Source organism: Quercus suber, unplaced genomic scaffold (genome assembly GCF_002906115.3).
Source record: "Quercus suber isolate HL8 unplaced genomic scaffold, Cork oak 2.0 scaffold_652, whole genome shotgun sequence".
Classification (NCBI taxonomy): domain Eukaryota; kingdom Viridiplantae; phylum Streptophyta; class Magnoliopsida; order Fagales; family Fagaceae; genus Quercus; species Quercus suber.
The window spans coordinates 160,803-177,538 of record NW_027070093.1 but is presented as its reverse complement, the minus strand read 5'-3'; the positions used below and the strand labels follow the sequence as shown (position 1 = coordinate 177,538).

At 35.0% G+C, this 16,736-nt stretch overlaps 1 protein-coding gene across 1 annotated transcript in view; it reads right to left on the bottom strand.

Moving 5' to 3' along the window:
- Positions 1-654: 654 nt before the first annotated feature.
- LOC112004875 (protein ALTERED SEED GERMINATION 2) overlaps positions 655-16,736 on the bottom strand; it is a 22,297-nt gene continuing 6,215 nt past the window's right edge. Inside the window, exons 4-20 of the mRNA XM_065765776.1 lie at positions 14,409-14,543; positions 14,201-14,308; positions 13,923-14,051; positions 12,989-13,104; positions 12,779-12,896; positions 11,656-11,761; positions 7,969-8,114; positions 7,673-7,843; positions 7,453-7,563; positions 7,157-7,268; positions 5,620-5,969; positions 5,223-5,313; positions 3,811-3,906; positions 3,630-3,700; positions 3,425-3,552; positions 1,452-1,557; positions 655-1,080 (exon numbers count right to left, since the gene is read on the bottom strand). Of these exons, the coding sequence (XP_065621848.1) occupies positions 1,476-1,557; positions 3,425-3,552; positions 3,630-3,700; positions 3,811-3,906; positions 5,223-5,313; positions 5,620-5,969; positions 7,157-7,268; positions 7,453-7,563; positions 7,673-7,843; positions 7,969-8,114; positions 11,656-11,761; positions 12,779-12,896; positions 12,989-13,104; positions 13,923-14,051; positions 14,201-14,308; positions 14,409-14,543 (2,070 nt within the window). The 3' untranslated portion in view covers positions 655-1,080; positions 1,452-1,475. The remainder of the gene's footprint in view (positions 1,081-1,451; positions 1,558-3,424; positions 3,553-3,629; positions 3,701-3,810; positions 3,907-5,222; positions 5,314-5,619; positions 5,970-7,156; positions 7,269-7,452; positions 7,564-7,672; positions 7,844-7,968; positions 8,115-11,655; positions 11,762-12,778; positions 12,897-12,988; positions 13,105-13,922; positions 14,052-14,200; positions 14,309-14,408; positions 14,544-16,736) is intronic.

The window sequence follows — 16,736 nt, the reverse complement described above, 5'->3', positions numbered from 1 at the left end:
CACACGGATCAATAGTATGGTAAATTGATCCTAAATTCTCTAGGTTCACAGCACGCTTGAGACCAATGAGCCCACCACTTGAACACTTACTATTATGTGAGAGTAATACTAGTATATTTTATATAAAAGAAAAACCATTTAATAATTTTCCCATAAAAATTAGAATTTTCAAAGAAAATTCACACACACACACACAAAATTAAAAATTAAAAAATAAAAATCGAATTAGAGGAGTGCCAAGTGCCAACTAGTTTTATTGGAAAAGATAAACATATTACGTATTGGCCGACAATGTTACTTAAGCGTACACGTCAATGATTAAAATTTATTGGAGTCGACTTTCTTATATTCTACAACTTTTAGTCAAGACTCATACAGCCATTCACTCCGATCCCCTTCTAAAGTTTTCTAATCAAATGCATGACATAAATTATTGATTTGCATTAGACGAAGTACTTCCATTTTGTTAAAATAAGACATCAGGTACAAAAAATAATGTGAACACAGTCCGAGGAACCAGCTAAGACAACAAACCCAAGCCTATAACATTGCTGGCATGTTGGGCTAACTTTACGGAATAGGTGTGTTAAATTTGTAGTGAATTAAAGAATTCACTATCCTGAAGTTTCGAATTTTTAAGTAATCAACTAGAACTATGATGAACACCGTTATGATCGATGGTAATGATAAAAGTGATTACATTACAGGTGGCAACCGCACTGTGCACCATGTTATAGAGAAAATTTTAATAATAAAACACAAAATGTTGGAGTTCTGTGTTCTTATTCTGTACACCAACTATACAAGAAATTTTCAGATGTATATTACCAAACAGACGAATGAAAATTTGAGAGGATAAATCATTAATATTAACATGAAAAGAGCAAAAAAGCTCTAACCAGGGATGAAGGGTGTCCTTATTCAATCTTCAATTTATTTTTGCAGGACGCCACTTGGTATCAAAGTATCAACTGGTTTCCTATTACCAACAATATGGTTGATTGTATCTCTCCCCTTTCACGACCTTCTGCATTTCGCATAAACAACTCCACTCAATATATACATTTAAACAGGCAGCAGCTGTTCATGGTATAAAAGTAGAAATCAATCAGGGTCTGGAATATAATGTCCTTGTTGACAATTCTATAAATAAAAAAATCCATAGCTTTTATTCATAAAAAAGAAAAAAAAAAAATCCAAAGGTATCCAAGGTCGAGAATACGGATATAACAACATCAACTTGTTGCTTCCACTTCATGGTGTGGGTGTGTGTGTGTGTGTGTACACCTTTCACATGCAGCAAATCAATTTGTTTAAATTACTAGCAAACCTTATACCTTGAGATTCATTTTGATTGTCTGTACATAAAAATCCCTAAAGAAATACTAAGCGATGATATGAAGTACCAGGAAACGCAAATATAATGAACAAACAGACACTGCATAACTTACATGCATGCTTCAATAAGAAGCTGATTAGCTCTGTGTACACTCAAACGGATGAAATGTTCCTTCCCTAAATTCATGCATCCGAAACCGCTCAAAAATTTCAAAAGGCCTGCACGTTAACAGAGTAATTCTTCATTGTGAATATAACCAAAGTAAGAATCCATCTGAAGAGAATGGGATTAACAAAACATATAATCCTTTAGTAGAAACATAGTTTGATTCTGCATGCTCACACATGTTTTGTGCAATGTGCAGGCTAGTCTAAATCTTAAAACTAAATTTCCTTATTTTTTATTGGTAAACTGCACACGCACACGCACAATAGACCTTGAACTCACAAACCCCATTTTCTGACCCATTATGATGAGAGAAGAAAGTGCCAGTTGACCCCTTTTAATTCATTGGCAATCTTAAAACTAAATTTTAGATCTTAACACAGGTAGCAAATTTTATCTGTTCATCCCTTCTGATTGACTTGGACATTGTGTACGAGGAAGCATTCACATACTATGGCATGTTTGACATTGGTGCTTCTACTCGATTCAAAATAACAATGTGGCATGTAACATGTTTTCATTTCAAAACAGAATATCGCATTTCAGTTTTTCAATCCTAGGTATCTGTCAAAATAGTAGGGAGATTCATGACAATAGATTCAGGCCCACACCCAACTCATTCTTGTCTAACAAATTCTGAAGAATCCACACTCATGAAAGTACTTATAAAAACAATTTTGCAGACAGCTTACAAAGCATGACAAATTCTGTGACTATCAAACAAAAGTATATATTTAGAATGTCCAATGAAAAGGCACAAACCACCAGGACACGGATTATTAATATTATGAATTTATGATATTTCACAGCACATTAACAGATTGCACTCTAGGTTGTTGTTGTTCTAATAATGTTATTTTAGGTCTTCCTCTACCTTTTTTCTTTCCCTCAACTCGAATCAATTCACTCTTCCTCATTGGTGAATTAATCACTCTTCTATACACACAACCAAATCATCTCAAGCGACTCTCCCTTATCATTTCATCAATATGACCACCCCTATATTTAAGGGGATTTCTTCATTTCAAAATTTATTTTTACTTGCATTTCCAATTATCCATTTGACCAAGGAAAAAGTTCTCTTCCTTGGTGAAATATGTAAATTATATCTCAGAATTTCTCCTGGTAAAATCACATCTTTTAAGTATTTCTCATCCTCTTTCTGAAGTAATTATTTGCATTTCTCTCGACTATTGTGGAAGGTGTAACTACGCAAGAAGGTAGTGGATTGGCCAAGTACCACTTAGTACTTTTAAATATTAGCATGATTACACAGATCTGTTCAAGGAATGAGCAGCTATAGTATGAATCTGGATTTTAACAAATTCAGAACCACACTTTTCCCTTTAACAGAAAACCAGCCTCTGCACATGGCAAAATCTCTTCAACCAGAGAGAGAGAGAGAGAGAGAGCAAAGAGGAGAGAAATTAGAGTGAAGAGTGGGGTTAGTGAACATCTTGTAGCTAAAATTTATATTTGACCTTTTTCATCTAAATTTTCAATTTTGTTTTGCAACATTATAAGATGAAGCCTTGAAGGGCTTTCTAGGAATTTTATGTGACAAAATTTTTTGAGTGAAACTGTTATTGGGATTGCCTTTTGTTAGTATTAGCAATTAACTAACTGTCTACATATTATAAAAGAAATGAAAACAATGAAATGTGATTTAGTATAACTGACTATAAAATAGAGATAAATAGGATAAGGGCAACATATATGAACTTCAATTCTAGTATAACCTCCAAAATGAAGGAGGAAGCAATCAAGTTTGATCACTGGTGAGAAAGGAAACTGATTTGACAAAAGCAGGAAAATCTTCTCCCAGAATGATGTACTTGCCAATCCAAATAAATAAATAACCACCAGAATATTGATCTAATAAAATATCAGGAAAAATATTGAAGGCTCAATAGGGCTCACAGTATAGCTTCACGGTTACGGGATAATTTTCGTTGATTGTTTTCCATGGCAACCAGAATATCGGCAGTTTCTGGTCTGTCTGCTCCACCTGCTACAATTGATGGGACAGAAGCGGTTGGAGTCCATATCTACAACAATGGACCACCAAAATTCAGAAATTATCCTTGTCTTCTCCAACAAACAGACTACTACTGATAAACCTTACCTTTATTGTGTTGTCAATCCCACTAGTTGCCACAACAGAATCATATGGGTGGCATTGGACACAGTTCACAACTAAGAAAGGACACGAAAAAGTGATATCAGACAATACAATCAATTAAGAGACTACAGTCTGCAAGACTGCAACAAACCCCATTTATCTCACAGTTAAAGAAAACAATTACCAGCATCATCTCCCAGAAGCATTTTTATCAGTCTACCAGTTCGCTTTTCCCAGATAAACCATCTTCCATCATCGCTTCCACTAGCAACAAACTCACCTTAAATCACAAAAGAAACAATGTGATTGCTACATTATATTGTCCATTGACTCATCCCATCCATTAAACTTGGAAGATGCATGAATAACAGGATACATCAACATCAACTATCATATCAAGGTTCCAAAAAACAGAAATACTAATGGAGGTATCAACATCAATATCGAATATCAAAAGTAATTTAGAACTAGGACAGAAGTTCATATTGAAACATGCAAATCGTTATGAAAATTAAGATTCAAAATAAACAACCATAAATGTATTAGCATCGCGTGCACACAAATAGTAGAAAATAGTATGTATGCATGCAAAAGGCTTTTTTCCCCCCCATATACGAAAATTTTCTTGCAAACCAGTTTAAAGAAATCTCCTCCAACGTAATTTGGCCATTAATAAAATCATTCTCATGTAATTTAAGCACATCACCTATTAAGTCATTTAAACAACTGTACTTTAATCACATCATCTATTAAGTCATTTAAACAGATCAGATGACTATTAAATAGGTCCCATGACTAAAAGCATACGTGGATAATCATTTCAATCACCAAATAATAGATTGAAGAAATTTTCTTTTAAATCAACTTGGAGGAAAATTCAATTCTTTAATAAAATATAGACACCCAAGAAGCCCACCCTCAAGTAAATGGGAAAGGAAGTGCCATTTACAGTTATAGGGCCCACATTCACCATCTTTTTATAAGTAAGACTAAAATAATTTTTTTAAAAGGCAGAGAGAGAGGATATAGGAGGTTTAACTAATTAAACATTATCCACTTAAGAATTTTTTCAAGCACAGATTTTATTAAATGAGACATAATCACCAATTGGGAGTTTGAATGTGAACAGATGCTGACTAAGATGTAAAGTGAACGAAAAAGAAATGATGATGTGAAGGTAACAACCCTTACGTCAGTCATCTTTTACATTTTTTACATATTTAATTATTCACACAATAATAAAGGCCAATCACTCTACAGTTGTACTCTCACAATGATTTACTTTCTTTCACTCTAGCTATTAACAACAGATGATTGAAGCCTGATTGTTTGTGAGGCCTGTCCTTTTTTGGTAATTTATCTATTCTCTATGTGCAAGGCCCATAATTGGTTCAGTGTTATTCAGCAAGTCTACAAATGAAGAATGTTAGTGTAGTTATTTTTGTTGGATCAGCATACAGTGCTGGGACACTATGTAGAAGTTTAAATACTTGGGACAAATGTTTTTACAACTACTATGAACAGTTGAAATTTAATACCAGTGCAAACTTGCACAGTATAATCTAATTATAACAAGACCAATACTAAAGAAAGTACCTTTCTGGCCAAGAAAACTGGCCTGCTTTATGTCAGTTCCAGTATTACAGTGACCAACATATCTCTGCTTCATATCAATAGCTACCTCAGGCTGCACAATAAACAAATAAACAAAAGCATGACTTACATGGCCAATGCAAGATGAATGGGAGAAAAAATTATATAATATATGATAAGAAAGAGAACAAAGGATTCCATATTTCGGGCAACCCATTTAATGCGCTTGCGTGCGCGCATTAATCAGCAATTCCAATGGCTGCTTCTTTCTTTTCTTTTTTATAGCTAAAATGACTGCTAAATTATAAAGGTGAGCTATTAAGTAAACATAACATTTATGAGAAGGAAAATCCAGAAACAATTGCATTTGCATTTAAAAAAACAAAACATGAAAACGAACCAGATAAGGTATCCTGTCATTTTGTGATGATGATGAAGGTGATCCACATATGCCATTTGCACCAACACTTTCTCTACCTGAATCACCTCTTCGATGAAATCTCACATTTAAACTCCCATGAAGAATGTTTGATTCAACATCACGTCCTTCATCACCCGATATTGAAGTTTCAAAGTCCAACTCCACTTCCTCATCATAATCAGAATCTTCTCTTTCAGATCTTGGACCATCTTGCGAAGCATCACTATTAGCTTCTGAACGGTAGAGTATATCACTTAATGAGAGTACTCTTCCACCTCTTGATTCAGACCTTGGCAATCCATCATTTGCTTTATTTTTTTCAGCTTCAACTATTAATGCAATCATGAAGTTAGATTTACATTTTACACACAACCAGGATTTGCTAACATAAGGCAACCTGTCCTACCATGGTGACTTGAACTTAGTAGAATTGGAAGTTGCATTATAGGAAAACACTTTTCAAGGGCTACATTGAGCTTAGGTTCTTTGCTATACACTGGCCAAGTTTCCTGACAAGCATACCGCATATTCAAAATATAACATGTGGCAACCAAGTTTCTTACAAGAATATACCACATTTAAAAGAATCCTCGTAGACCTGTTCAAGCAGTGATTTCCAGCTGGCAAAACTAACTTGCCCTAGATTACATATGCTGAATTACAACTTCCAAGAAAACTTTCATCTCTCTCATATGACAGGCTCCACTAATAATGCACACAGGGACTTATTACCATACATAACAGCTTTAATAATGGTTAAATGATTAAATTCAGAATTTCTTAACAGATTCAACTTTTGGAAAATTGGTAATTTATCATGGTATCAAAGCAAGTGGTCCTAAGTTTGAAAATTTTCTCCACTCTACCTCCAATTTAAACAGGTAAAAATCACATGTTAGGCCCTATTTATAATGTTTGGGCTTAAACATGAGAGGAGTTAGAATAATAGTTAAATGATTAAATTCATTGTTTCCTAATAACTTAAGCTTTTGGAACATATGGTCATTTATCAATATCAAGTCCCTAATGCACAGGAGAATTGATAGTGACAGGTCCGCAGTGAAATCAAACCAATGAAAATGATTTATCTTAACCTTTGTCCAACAACCTTTCCATCAAATCTAGAAACTACTTCAACCAGGGTTTCTATATATCCTTTCCCCAGCAGAAGAATAAAATATCATGGGCTAACTACATTAACCTTCAGTGAGGTTTCTGATAGTTAGACTCATCTATTCTTCTAAACTAGACTGAATTTCATCTTAAGATTCTGAACCCACAAATGCTAAAGCCTCCTCTTTGTAACTAAATATTGAAATGTGCACTGCAATGCTAATGACATTCAAGGTTGCTTAAATTAATGACAAGTTATCTCACTTTAATTAATGACTAAAAATATCTTAATTTCCAGACACTATTATGGAACCAACTGGATTGACATTACACTAACAGCTGAGAAATTGGGTGCACCAATAGGTGAAATAATAAATGGAGAAAACATACTATAGACACAAACCTGCAGCAAGATCCCTTTTGACATTGTCCACTCTGTCTACCGCTTTAGAATTGGATGGGGACAAAATTTGAGCTGTAAGGGCAAATTCTAGAGCCTCTTTATGTTTGCCTAACTGCAAGAAAATAAGACTCATTAAATCACTAAACAACTAAAGGGACAGATTCAGTCATCAAATTCACATGCCTAGATGACAAGGCAGTTTCTTGTAGTCCCTGGCCCAGCACAAAACCCTTACAGATTGCATCCTGTGTAAACACCTAGACCAGAAGAATAGAATGAAGTTGGATGATCCATACCTGCGATAAAGCTTCAGACATATAGTAATGTGCTTGAAAAGAGGAATTATCAATTCTTCTAGCATTGTAACAATCTCTTACGGCCATATGAGCATCATTTTTCCACTTCCTCTGGGGAAAAAGAAAAGAGTAAATACCAAATGAATGAAACTGCACTTCCAACCAAGTAACTTAATTTTCAAATAACCTTTTTTTTTCTTTTTTTTTTTTGAGGAATAACCTGGAGCAACAAAGCAGCACGTAGACATAGACATTCACACTTTAGCATAGGCCCAACGTCATGAACATATCCATCCAAAACCTCACTGCATGCCTCAATGCCATAGAAATAATTTGTTGCCTCCTCTAAGCATTTTTCCGCAATTTGAATTAGTCTCCTGCACTTTTCTCTCTGTAACAACCATGTTAAACAAACCATAACATATTCAGGAAATAAAGCCAAGGTTATTATTCAATTGAAAACAAATCTATTACTAGAAAAGTGACAGTAATAAGTAGAAAAGCAAAGATGCAAACCGTGGCAGCAACATTGTTTTTCCTAGGAAGGTGACTTGGGAAGACATTGGACACTGGCGGCTGCAATTCTACCCCGTTGAGTATAGGACTGAAGCTCATCAATTTTGAAACATCTCCTGGAGTATATTGCATAGCACTCCTGCCTGCTGTGAATTCAAAAACCACATAAGCATATCATCTTGACAATTTTGCTGATCTGACTATACCAAACAATAGAATATAGACTAGACAAAAAGAAGATACTAAAACTATGTTGGCAAAAATATCGTTGTGGATATCTAAAGAATAACATATTTAAATCTTAGACCGTAACTTATGTTTAACACTTAGCCAACCAAAAACTGACACCCTAACCTATTTTACATCAATATCAGCTTAGATCACATTTAGGGTGACACTCTTGGAATGCAGAGGCTATGATATTGAAATTCAAAAAGAAGTCCAAAACTTAAAATGTTTTAGGAAATTCATAACGGCCAGCAAGGAAAGGATTGAAGCCATTTTTTTTTTTTAATAAATAAGAGTACATTTATAAGAAATAGGAGAAGATGAGGAAGTTTGTTTGTTTGTTTGAACTAATGGTCCATATGGTGTTGGCTTGTGGAAAAATATTAGTCGGGGATGGCCTACTTTCTCTCGCCACATTCTATATGATATTGGGGATGGGTCTAGGGTGAAATTTTGGCAAGACCGTTGGTGTGGAGAAACATCTCTTGTAGTCAGCTATCCTGAATTGTTTAGATTTTGCCGAGATCAAGCGGTTAGTGTGGCTGAGGTTATGAAGTTTGATAACGGAATCCTGTTTTGGGATGTAAGTTTCTTTAGGGTTGTACATGCCCGGGAACTTGAGGCACTAGATAGTTTCATGTATACCATATATGGTGCGTCAGTTAGAGGGCTTGGTGAGGATAAGATGTGCTGGAAATCTATTAGAGAGAAGGGCTTCACGGTTAGGGATTATTACAATCTCTTAATGGGCTCTAATGACTATTGTTTTCCTTGGAAAAGCATTTGGAAGCAGAAGATCCCTTCTTGAGTAGCTTTCTTTGTTTGGACTGTTGCTTTAGGGAAATGCTTAACGATTGACAATTTACGAAGAAGGAAGGTTTGGATATTAGACTGGTGCTACATGTGCAAGTGTAATGGGGAATCGGTTGATCATCTTTTTCTTCATTGTCCAGTTGCAATGGATATGTGGGCTATGGTGTTCGGGTTGTTTGGAGTGAGCTGGGTTATGCCGCAATCTGTAGTGGGCCTTCTAGCATGTTGGCAAGGCAGTTTTGGCCGTCATCGAAATGGGTCTATATGGCTTATGGTTCCCCATTGCTTATTGTGGTGCCTTTGGAGGGAGAGAAATAGTCGGTGCTTTGAAGATAAGGAGAGATCCACATCAGACTTGAAGCTATTTTTCTTTAGCACTTTAATGGATTGGTTGGCTGCATTGCGGAACCAATCCTTTTCATCTTTTCTTGATTTCTTAGATTCTTGTAATTTTTGTTCTTGATTGTTTGATCCCTTATACACTCCCTGTGTACTAGGGTGTTCCACTTTTTGAGATCAATAAAATTTTTACTTATAAAAAAAAAACTACTCCTAAAGAATTTCAAATATCTAAAAAAATAGAGAAATGAATAAAAATTAAAGCATAAGGATTTTAAGTCAAAAAGAATATGGATCTTTTCTTTTCTTTTTTTTTTGATAAGTAAGAATGTTATATATACAAATGGCTACTCTATGCATGAAGAACATAGAGCAAACCCAGAAAATACAAGAAGAAGAAAATAGAGAAAAAACAAAAAAGAAAACCAATCAACAAATTAATACAAAAGAGAAAAAGAACTAAGGAAAGAAGGGAGAGAATCACTAGTCGTGAGTCCCCATGCCCGAGACCAATCAAAAAGAGTCCTACTAAAAGAAGCAAGCATCTGATCACTGGATCTTTCTAAATCCTCAAAAGTCCGCCTATTCCGTTCCTTCCAAATACACCAAAGGATGCACAACGAAACTAAGTTCCAAATCTGAGACGAGTGCTTTCCAACCAATTCCACCAGCCAAAAAGCAAATTTGGGATCGATCTAGGTATAACCCAAGACAAGCCAAAAGTTATAAAGACAAAGCTCCATAACCGATAAGCCATCTCAAAATGAAAAAGTAAGTGGTCTACCGTCTCTCCACAATGTCGGCACATAATACACCAGTCCACAAAAACCAATCTCTTCAATCTCAGGTTATCACCTGTTAGGATCTTATTCCAAGTTACACACCAAACAAAAAAAGAAACTCACCTAGGGGCCTTTGCTTTCCATATAGCTTTTCAAGGAAAGACAATTGAGGGAGAATCCCTTAATTTGTTATAATTCGACCAAACGTCAAATTCCCCATTAAGCTTCAACTTCCATCTCATCCAGTCTCCATCATCCATTGGAGGAGTAATAGCTCCCAATATACAAAGAAAATGCAACCCTTCGTCCATCTCCCAATCATTAAATTCTCGAATAAAATGAAGATCCCAAATTCTTCTATCCTCCACCCCCTGCCTTGACAAAGAAGCTTCTACAGATGCTTCCTTATCAATGGCAATACCATACAACCTTGGAAAAGCCAATTGAAAAGGTTGATCCCCATACCACCCATCCTGCCAAAACCTCACTCTATTCCCCAACCCAACAACAAATTGACAATTTTTGCTAAAATCCTCCCATCCCATGCGAATACCTCTCCACAAATCACACTCATGAACTCTCCTACCCAGCTTTGAGGTCCATCCCCCCCATCTTCCCCATATTTTGAAGCTACCATCCTCCATAAACGATTCTCTTCCTTCCCAAGCCACCATTGGCTATATTGAAAGTTTGTATTTATCTAAGGCCTTATTGAAAGTAGTAAGTTTCCTTATCCCCAAGCCACCATTGGCTATAGGCGCACAAACTTTATCTCATCCTACCAGATGAGTCTTGCTATCACCCCATAGAAAGTCCCTTTGCAACTTTTCAATTTTATTAGCCACATGAGTAGGAATGGTGAATAACGATAGAAAATAGGTAGGAAGACTAGATAGCGTACTCTTGAGTAACATCAATCGACCCCCCTTAGATAAATACAACTTCTTCCACCCGGCTAATTTCCACTCAAATTTTTCCAAAATAGGATTCCAAATTGAAGGGGAATTATGTGAATAATGACATCTTCTTGTATTTCAAAAATATATTTCAAAAAGTGAAAACTGAGGTTCCGGACTGCTTCAAAAATTGAAATTGTTCTAGTGCCTTATCTTTTATCTTCTTTTTTTTAATCAGTAAAAAGTAAGTAATTCATTGAAAGATGAAAAATGAGATATGAGGTATACAGGAAGTTGACACTTTCCTGCACTTATACACACGTAAATTTCATAGGAATTAATGATTAAAGGCAGGTCTTAAGATTCAATTAAAATATGTGTCTTTGCAGTACATTAACAGTAAGATGGTGAAGAAAAATAAACGTGTCCATTCACTAAGAATCAATTAAAATATATGTCTTACCAGTATATCAACAGAGATGACAGAAAAATAAACATGTCCAGTCAGAAACTATTTCTGTGCCCACATTTGTTAGTCCATAGCCCAAATTGGCACAATAAAAGTATCTTAATTTTAGACCTACAACAACCAAGCCTTGAGAGTTAGAGGTTTCAGGTGAATAACATACCATTATTTACATCCATCAGGTACACATGCTCTCCACTATAACTAAGGAGAACCTCTTCTCCATTTGGACTAAATGTAACATGAGTAAGGTGCAAGCTTTGACGTCCCTGCAAATATGAAAAAAAAGTAGACAATGTCATTCATCTATAATGGTACTTCAACTGCAAAGAAGCTCTAATTCATTCATGCTAGCTCACAGCAGACAAAATTTTCCTCCAAATCGACTCCAAGCCACAACATGAAAATTCAAATGATCATCCATGCGTGCCTTCAATCACATGACTTATTTAATAGTCATGTTATAGGTCATGTAATTAAAATACACAAATGCATATGGATGCCCATCTGAATAGCCATGTATGAATTGGAAGAGATTCCTTCAAGCTACAACATGGCAATTCAAACAACCATCCACATGTGCTTTCAATCATGACTTATTTAATAATCATGTGACTTCTGTAGATGACTTACTAGGTCATGGGATTAAAATGGACACAGGATGGTCATCTGAATAGCCACATAATGGGTTAGAGGAGATTCCTCCAAACCAGTTCAAATGAATACGCTGTCCTATGGTAGCTAACATATGGAACACAGTCAAAAATGTATCATAAGCAGCAACATAAGAAAAAGTCAAGAGAAAATGCAGTTAGATAGAATCAAAATTGACCAAAAGAGGCTTCTATTAGGGTCTATAAAGATTAAAGACTAATTAATGTCAAAACCCAAAATCATACAACCCTAATTCACAAATTGTAATGAACATCAAAATATTTTCCTCAAAACACAATGAAGATAAAGAATAAGTAGAGGAAGAGAAGTCCCAAAAAAAGAAAAAAAGAAAAAAAGAAAAAGAGTGCCAAAGAATGAGACCAACAGAATTGAGAATGCTCAAAAAAACATTATAGGTTTTTCTACCATAAGAAATGAAAATTCTTGAAGCACCCTAAATTACTATTCCTATGAGCAATGGTGCCACAAATGCAAAAACATTTTGAGAAAGGAGGTGGCAGCATCCTTGTAATCACTAGTAGCAAAAATAATATAATATGTAAATTGTAAATACTAGTGGTAGTAGTCATAATAAAGCGCAATAGTGGCCAGCAAGAACTTCTAAAACTCACACGGTCAGATAGATGCATTGGGCAGAAATAGTTAACACAAGGAGGTGGCGATGTCCTTTTCCTACAAGAGGTCAGTGGCGGCAGCATCCTTCTATCATATAAACGTGCAAACGCATCACTGCAAACATATGAAAATCAGAGATCTGTTGGATCAGGAATGTGAGTAAATTTTATCTTATGAAATCATTATTCACCAACAAAATGAAGTACCTCCCACCAACAAGGAGCAAATGAGGCCTAGTGGAACTGATATCAAAAGATTTTAGAGCAAGAACTTGTTTAGGAGGATCAGAAAGTGACCTCTTTGCTCCAGTCCGCAAATCAAGCTGCCATTAAATAATAATTGAGAAAAGAGGAAAAAAATTTAAAATTTCCGAAAGAACTAAGCTTGGATGAGATGAAGTTCAAATAGAAAGCACCTCAAGGTCAGGAACACCAAAGAATCATTTCAACAAAACTTAAAAAGCATATTTTCAATGCATTATGTAAATGCAGCCACCCCGCCAAAGGTCAAGGCAACCACAATGTGGATAACTGCCTAATGTCTCAAGGATCAAGCTGTTGGCATCAAGCCTACTAAGTAAGGTCTCTCACTCACATTGTTTGCCAAGAAGATCTCTCTTGTATAGGGTTTCCATGTAAACTTCAACAAGAAAAATAACACTGCAATATTTGAAGTACTTTTCAGAGTACCATGACAGAAGTAATCAAGATGAGTGTTGTGATCAGTCAAACATGAAGAAGCGAAATTCAATCCAGGTTTCAATCATTAGCATTAGCACACTTTGATAAACAGCAAATTGGGTTTATATTGCAATCCAGAAATTTTTTTACTTAAGTAAGCGCAAAGTTTCTGGTGTATTATATATGGGATGGAATATAGGTTTTTCCTACTGATGTATTGATTGAGAAGTCAATTAGCTGAAGTTTCAGTGTCTTAGTGGCTGACAAGAAATATGCAATATTTCCCCCAACCTAATGTTAATGTGTGACAAAGAAAGAAATGTCTATATGCACAACTAAAAGCAAAAATTTTGCAAAGACAATCACATCAAGCCAACACCTGGCAAGCATATGGAGGCCAATCTCCATGAGAATGTGATGATAACCACGAAGGGAAAGCCCAATTGTATATGCCACTTACTAGAACATTGCGACATTCTTGATGAGAAGACCCAGCCGGAGGACAAGATGTGCCCTCTCGAAAGTCATGCTGTCTCAAAGTCCCATCTTCACTAGCACTCCATACCACATTGGGGTTTCCAACTTCAACCTACAATCAAAAAGAGGCAGGCAAAGTTACTAGAAGAAAAAGCAAGAGAGAGACTGTTAATATAACATGTGACTTTTTATTTCTGTCTTCATATAACAGCATTAAACCATTAAATTAACTCTTTACAGTGATTTTAAACAAGATCTTACAGCTAATTTTTTTACTCTTCTAGTGTGACACTGATACAATGCTGATGGAGCGATAACATTATCATCAGGTCCTCTCCGACTTAAGCGAGACAAATTAAATAGCCGCACCTGCATAAAAATCAGTAAGTGAAATCACCAATTATATCTACTATCTAACAGCACACAAATAGCTCCCACGTACTAACATACAAACTGATTAGGAAATTACTTCTGCATCTCCAGCACCAGAGGCAACAAGCTCATCGGAGGTTTCGGGCACAAACTTCGTACAGAATATGTTTGCAGAATGCCCAGTCTCTATGGAATGCAAAAGCGTCCGACTGTAATAGCTCCAAATATTAAGCTGCACAAAAACAAAGCATTAATACTTTCTGTCAAGATATAGGTAACACGAGAATATAGCAGAAAGGCCATAGAAAACCTAGCATCCATAGTTGATGGGTTGATGAGTTAATTAGCACTCTCCTTTAATTCATTCTATCAAAAACTCCATCAAGTTAGTAGCTTTGAGTTTAAAGATAAGGTCATCTAAGTCATAGAATACTCATTTTCCTCACCCTACCTCAAATCTGCAAAGTTTATAGCTAATATAAGAATAACAGCCCCCCTACTCCCCCCCCCCAATCACAGCAGTCAAATTTGGAATAGGAATTAAATCAAATTCAAATTAACCAAAATAAAAATAAACAAAATTAACACAATCCAATTCAAATTCATCATGGAAAATGTAAAGTACTTGGCGAACGTTGTAGTAACGATTCTCGAGGAAATCGTAGATGTTGCCGTCGTGAAAACCAAACGACTCCATTGAAGAAGCTCCGAGCAGAATCGGAAGAAAAACAAAACCCTAACCCGATCGCCGACTCCGATCACCGCTGTGAATAGCTAGCTCTCTCAGTAAAGTCGGTTTTCCGATCCTTTTGTGTGTTGTTTGTATGTACGTTTTTTTTTTCTTTTTTTTTCGTTCTGTTATAATTATTATCACCAATAAAGGAATCGCTTTTATAGTTGAAGTTTTATACTACTTTTTATATATACACGGACGCAAATAGATCGCATGTTTTGTGTACGTGCCTCAACCGTGGTGGAACTTCCCTCTAAATTTCCTGATAACTCTTAACCGGAAACCTCTAGTTCTTTCTACCCTTATGCCATATTCTATGCTTTTTATGTATGTTATTATAGAATATAATATAGATACTTATCAAATATAAAATTATAAACATGGATTTTTTTTATTTTTTTATTTTTGGAGAAACTCTTTTGTTAGAATAATACTTATCTAATGCTGTCAAATTCTTTTGTTAGAATATATCATGATATTACATAGAGGTTAAGATATTTCCTTAAATAATAATTATATTGTTGGTTTAAAATCCATGAGTTACATTAGTTTATGTCTTTATGATACCATGGATTATTGTAGATTTAAAAAAATAAAAAAATAAAAGAGAGAGAGAGAGAGAGAGGATTATTGTAGTCTTGACTCTTGATATTATTATATTATGGACAAAATTTAGATAAAGTACTTTAAGTGCTGTTCTTTAGGTTTCTCTTTTAAGATTCAGTCATGTGACTACTTAATTAAAGAATACATTTTTATCTCATAAGAAAAAATTCACATGGCTGAATTTTAAGAAGATAACCTAAAGAACAACACATAAATATTGTACTTAAGTCTTGCTCATATATTATTGTCACTTCAAGATAACTAGTGATGGTCTCAATGAACAACAAGTCTTAATCCCAAATTTTTTGGGATTGACTATGAATTCTTAATAGAGAAGATATGGTCAGTCTCATCTTTTCCTCCAGTATATTCTATCTCAAGTCATATTCTTGGTTTCTTCTTTGATTGATAAGTCTTTTTTTTTTCTTTCTTTTTTTACTAATGTTATTTTGGGTCTTCCTTTACCTTTTTTTATTCTCTCAACTTGGATCAAGATCAACCCACTATTTCTTCCTCTAAACATGACTAAAACATTTCAAGCAACTCTATCTCATCTTTTCATCAATGAGTCACCCATATCTACAAGTGAATTTCCTTATATTGGATCCTATCTTTTTGTGTATTCTCACTTATCTGTCTTAACATTCTTATATTAGCTATATTCATTTTATGAATATGCTACTTCTTAACCGCCCAACATTTGATATCATAGAGCATAGCTAGTCGTAGAGTAGTTTTATACAATTTTGCATTTAATTTAATAGGTATTCTACGATCATACAATATTTCTGATATGATTCTCAACTTCATCAACCATCCTTTTATCCTTTGATTCACATTCTCTTCAATTTCTTTATCTCTATGAATGATTGGTCCAAAATATCAAAAATTCTCGCTCTTTATTGTCTTTTTGACTATTAAGTCTTACAACCCTTCTTTTGTATGTATTTCTACTTTTAATAAACTTGCATTTCAGATCTATGTTTTAGTCAACCGAAAGTCTTTAGATACTAGTGCATCTTGCCACCAAATTCCATTGAGACCCCAAAAAAAAAAAAAAAAAAAAAAAAAAAAATTTTGCCAATC